Here is a 5,873-nt window from a genome sequence, read left to right as displayed (position 1 = left end):
TCCCTTCCTTCCCTCCCTTCCTTCCCTCCCTTCCTTCCTTCCTTCCCTTCCCTCCTTCCCTTCCCTCCTTCCCTTCCCTCCTTCCTTCCCTCCTTCCTTCCCTCCTTCCTTCTCCTCCTCCCTCCCTGGATGGAGTCCATAATCATTTCTTCAACCCACTAACTTGGCCCAAGCCAAACTGCCACAAAATCCTTACATACCCAATAATCATCCTGATGGCTCAACACCCACCATCCCAGATTCCCATGATGATCTGGAGACCAAGTGCTTTCTCTTCTCTAACAGGCTCAGTGGGTTTCACATTCCCCAAGGAACATTTCCTACAACATTTACTATTTTAGACAGTAGAGACATTTTCTACCTCAGAGGCTGTAGGTGTCTCAGAGTCCACTGTGCTTCTTGAAGGCCTTTTAATTCGAGCCGAACCCTTCTCCGAGGGACTGATCTTCTCAGACACTGCCGCAAACAGAAGGCTCTTAGGAGACCGAATACTTTGGACAGGAGAAGTATCTCTTTGGTCTGCAAGTCAAAAACAGCAACAACACCAAATTTCCTTTCAGCTTCTGCCCTCCAGATACTAACACAAAAAAAAAGACAAAAATTTCTGAGAGTGACTCCATTCTGTCAGCGACTACAATGAATGCTGCCTTCTTGAATTTTAGGAAGACTGCAATCACTCTCAACCCCTAAGGAAATGTAAGCAACAAATATAATTTATTTTGTGATTTTAAGCACACATTTCTGATGATCCAAGATAATAATGGATAAGAGAACAAAGTATATACAAAGAGATATCACCTTGCACCAGGGACACTTGAACATACGGTGGCCATTACAGGTGAATTCCTCTTAAAGAAATGTATTGCTTGCGAGAAATGTGTGGATCACCAGTTTTAAGAGTCAAAAGGGATGACTGGCAAGGATGGCCATGGACTATATCTGGTCATCACCCAGAAACTCAAAAACACACACTTATTCTTCTCCTCCAATGTCAACAAACAAAATATCTAATTTCATACTTCTTTTCGCCAAATGCTTCTTAACCAATGAGCATAGACTTTTAACAACAGACTGACACATATATCACCTGACTTGTCTTGCTGGAAGGAATGAACTCTCTGCACACTTCGAGACTTTGGCTGAGACGCAGAATAGAAAGAAACAGACTTCGTCTTGCCCAATGACAACTGCTTGATTCGAGGACTTCTTCTTAAACTTGGTTCTACAAAACAAGAATGACAGCTAGTAACAACAGTGAGATGCAAGCCTGGCATTTTCCCATGTGCAAAATGGGTAAAAATTATGCAGTGCCACATACAAGACGGAATCTGACAAGCTACTGGTTGAGACTTCTTAACTGCTATAACGAAGCTCAGATGAGATTGATATAGAGCTCCAAAAAGGTGCAAAAAAACCCCTGACCCACTGGACTGTCACCTCCAGACAGTCTCATAAACTGCCTCCAGTAAACATGTAGGGTGAGACATGTTTGCTAAGCAAGAGTGACTTTTGTAAACAACAATTAAAAACTGAAAACCTAGAAATAACACCTGTCAGAGTGTTATTGAAACTAACATGTTAACACCATTTCTGAGTTATTGGGCTACCAAGTGATCATTACAATTTTGGCTACTCTACATTTTCATTTTCTACAAGAAGCATAAATTTCTAAATTAAAAAAAGTTAGTTTTGAAAACTCCATCTTACATACTTCATAGATCAGCCATAGTGCTTTGTATTACATAGCATAGTAGTTTGGAAATCACTCTCAGTTACTTTTCTACTGTATGAATTATTTCTTCTCCAGAAATTCTCTCACTACATTCTGTGCAAGAGACAGTCCGCCAATCAATATTACTGATGGACACAATGTCTGTAAAACATCTTAGGATATGCTGAGCAGCAATGGTAAAGAATGCTTCTCAAAGAGAGAAAAAATATTAAAAAACGCAAATCGAATGTGGGTAATACCATCTCCTTTTTCCGGGGACTCGTCAACGACATCGATATCAGGACCGGTATCGGAGGATCTCGAGGAACAAAAAGCACAAGGAGTATTCAATATCACCAGTAATTCGTAGTTAACACACATCAAAGAGAAATACAGCTTCCCAACTCGCAAGGTGAAAAAGACCACAAGGTTTGAGAGCAGTTTTACAACATGTGTATGCCTTCTGACACCCACAAATTTCACTTCTTGCTATCTATCCTGGAGATAAACGTGTGCAAGTGTGTAAAATCCATACACCTATCAGGTCGAGAGGGAGCCCGGACAGGACAGAGTGAGTACACATGCTACTCCCTAGTCTTCCTGTTAAACACGGCTAAAAACCTTGAACATTATGTGTGAAGCCAACAGTGGAGAGAAGCAGACTGGCTGGAGATGCGGAACCCAAGAGACAGGGCAGTGAGCTCCCGGAATTTCCTTTTAGCTTCCTAGGTCCCAGACTGGGTGCTGGAGAAGCTGATACCCTAAACAAACTGAGAGCTGCAGACAAAAACTGCACAGAGAAACATGGCTCTCTAGCCAAAGAGCTACTACGGAAAGGGCAGGCAGGCAAGAAACTTGCAGATAAAACGGCCCTTCCCCAGTCAACTGCCCTGAAAAACTGGCCCCAGCACAGGCAAAGTTGGGATGCTAGACTTGCACCTCGCCTGGCCGTAATGAAGACTACTTCCTTCTCCATGGCGGCACGAGAAAAGATTTAAACATTGTGGAGGACCTATTCAACAGAATATTGCTTGGCAATAGAAATAGATGAACTGTGGATACATGTCACAATATGGATAAGTCAAAAAACAATTCTGCCGGGTGAAAAAGGCCAGTAACACAGCACCTTCTGTAGGTTCTCCAGCCCTCAGCATTTACAGAATGCTCTTCGGTTATAAGCAATACAGCTAAGATCTGAGTCACGAAGGTCATGGGGAGGTGAACGGTGGCCCACAAGATCATCACAGAGCCGACTACAGTACGGAGGAGCTAGACAACGCTGTCACTCACCTGCCCTTGATCTGTCTATGAAGCAGCCTTCTGGAGATTTGCTTGTGCACTGGAGTCTCGGGCACACTCTTAGTCAGCAGCCTGTGATGACCTAAGAAGCAAGCGGCAGACGTTTCACTGCACTGTACCCAGAAGAAGCAGCAAGGCCAAGGGCGCCATGCAACCTTATACATGGCCTGGCATGGAGCTGAAGATCTTGGACTAGGCCCTAAACTGTAGGACTCAATTTAACACGATGTAATAGTTAATCAGCACTCTTAGAGACTAAATGATAAATAAGCAAACCTAAAGTATTATGAAATTTTCATCTAACGAGCCGTCCAGAAAAACACAAAGTGCTCACACATCTGTCCGCCTGGTTGGTAGTTCTTGTATTTATGGTTAAATAAAGGGTGTGAAAATGCTGATAAGCTCTGTGAATGTCTGCATATTTCATATTCAGATGATTCTACCTGGCAGACCACTTTCTCCGCAGAGTAGGTAGTCAAACTACTCGTGGCAGGACTGGTCTTAGAGTGAAAAATGACAAGAAAGAGGAGTGACATCAGCGAGAATGTGGAATAAGGTTCTTAATCAAAGCTGCCCTCCATAAAAGGAATGAGACACTGGCAGAAAGGGGCGAAGCCAACTTTTCCTGAGCTCTGGAAGTGAACCGCTTCGCAAGGATCATTTCCGGAGAGTGAGCTAAAAAAGTATGAGACTGATGAATTGCCAAACAGAAAACATCGATCGAGACAGAAATCATAAGAAAAAAAGGAACTCTAAAGGTGAGAAAATATCCAAAAAGAACAATTCAGAGGAGGGGCTCAGGAGATTTAGGTGGCAGAAAAAACCCCCCGCAAATTTGAAGACTGGTTAATATCCAGTTTGAGGGACGGGAAGAAAAAATAACAAAAAATAAACCGCGTCTCAGACACCTATAGGGCACCACCGAGAATGACAACAGACACAGAAGGAGAGGAGAGAGACGAGGCAGGAAGAAAACCTGAAGATGCAGAGGCTGGAAACCGGCCAAGCTTGACGGAAGACCGACAGCAGACCCGAGTAGGATACAGTCAAAGAGATCGACACTGAGATCATAAACTGTCACAAATCAAAGAGAAGGACACTTGCGAGAAGCATGAGAGCAGCGTCCACCACATGCGAGGGACCCTCAACGAGCCAACGGCTGCTTTCTCATCAGACGAAGAGGCAGTGAGATGACACAGTCTAGGTGTCAAAAGCAGAGTCAACCAAGAATTCTCTATCCAGTAAAACTATTGTTCAAACACGAAGGAGAAATGAGCACATTCCCATATTAAACACAAAACAAAATAAAAAAACAAAGAGAACGGGTCACTGGCAAGTAACACTAAGGGGAGTCCCTCGTGCTGACACGAAAGGGTGCTAAACAAACTCAAATCCACAGGCACAATCAAAGGGCACAGGTTAAGGCAGCCACACAAGTAAATACAAAAGACAGTATAAAAGTTTTGTTTTATCACTCTTTTCTCTCCTAGGAGTAAAAAGATAAAGCGATAATTACAAATTTGTTTCAGTGGGCACACAGTGTATAAAGATGTAATTTATGTGACAATTTGACAGAGGAAGAGTAGGAAATATAACTATAGGAGCAAAGTTTTATATGCTACTGACATCGAATTGGTTTTGATCTGAACTAGGCTGTGACAGATTGATATTGATTGTAGCCCCTGAGGAAGTAACATCACACAAAATGGTAGAGCGGTTGGTGTCTCCTCTAAAACACCTAGTGAACTAGGGGAAAAAATGATCCGAATCAACGATTTTGGAACCCTGGAAACTGACTGGCTGCTTGTCACAGATGGGGAAGTGCTCACGAAGGGAGAGGCGCCCATGCTGGTAAGGGAGGACGCGCACCCAGCAGCTGCCATCCCCTTCACTCGGCCCCACTGCAGCTGCGGGGACAGTGGCCCACTTTCGGGGAGCGGTCGGCTGGTGGTAGGGCAGACGTTGGGGACCTTGCCCTACAGATATATTTTTAAATTTTATTGTTCAGTTACAGCGGACACGCAACGTCACATTAGTTTCAGGTCTGCAGCATCGGCGTCAGACATTTACATCCCGTGCAAACTGATCGCCCCGGTAAGTCTAGCGCCACCTGACACCTTATACAGTTGTCCTCCACATTTGGGGTTGTGAACTTTGGTCCATCTGGAGGATCCCCGTGGGGCCGGTGCAGACACTTTCCTTGGTTTTGATCCTCTCAGGCTGAAGTCATTTTGCTTTATGGCATTTATCAGAAGATTTACAAGGGAAAAGAATCCCTTTCTGTTTTTCCCTTTAAGGAGCCAGACATTTAAGGAAATCTTCGTCAAGTCACTGACTAACCACAGAGATAACAGAATAGAAACTTCAGGGACCACACACTACAAGGAATGCGTGCTTTACAAAAAAAGTCTAAAAAAGACAAATAGACAGCTGCTGCCCTCAATAAGCAGATATCAGCATCCGAAGAAACAGGAAAGTATGGCTCAGTCACAGGAAGAAAAGAAACACAGGTTTTCTTGATAGAAAGCAGAGACGTTGGAAGCACTGGTCAAACAGTAAATCGACTGTTCTAAATATGTACCACGAGCTCAAGGACACCATGGACAAAGAACTAAAGAAACCAGGAAAACGACGTATGGATATCAACAAATCACTGAAAATTATAAAAGGTGATTGAAATCATCCAGTCTGGGCAGAAAGAAAAAAAGAATGAAGACAAACGAACAAAGCCTGTGGGACTCTGGGGCACCATCGAGTGTGCAACAACACACACGCCCTAGAAAACCAGAGTCACATACTTTAAAAGAGTTGATTTCAGGGTGCAGGAATTATCTCAATTATTTAAAAAGAGGAAAAAAGCAAA

The 5,873-nt window shown here is 43.5% G+C and overlaps 1 protein-coding gene across 1 annotated transcript in view; it reads right to left on the bottom strand.

Moving 5' to 3' along the window:
* TICRR (TOPBP1 interacting checkpoint and replication regulator) overlaps positions 1-5,873 on the bottom strand; it is a 38,526-nt gene that overhangs the window by 6,947 nt on the left and 25,706 nt on the right. Inside the window, exons 17-20 of the mRNA XM_015593370.2 lie at positions 3,002-3,092; positions 1,972-2,030; positions 1,088-1,222; positions 362-519 (exon numbers count right to left, since the gene is read on the bottom strand). Of these exons, the coding sequence (XP_015448856.1) occupies positions 362-519; positions 1,088-1,222; positions 1,972-2,030; positions 3,002-3,092 (443 nt within the window). The remainder of the gene's footprint in view (positions 1-361; positions 520-1,087; positions 1,223-1,971; positions 2,031-3,001; positions 3,093-5,873) is intronic.

Source organism: Pteropus alecto, unplaced genomic scaffold, assembly GCF_000325575.1.
Source record: "Pteropus alecto unplaced genomic scaffold, ASM32557v1 scaffold60, whole genome shotgun sequence".
NCBI classification, from domain to species: Eukaryota; Metazoa; Chordata; class Mammalia; order Chiroptera; family Pteropodidae; genus Pteropus; species Pteropus alecto.
Note: the sequence above shows the minus strand (reverse complement) of the source record. Positions and strands in the feature narration are given on the sequence as shown.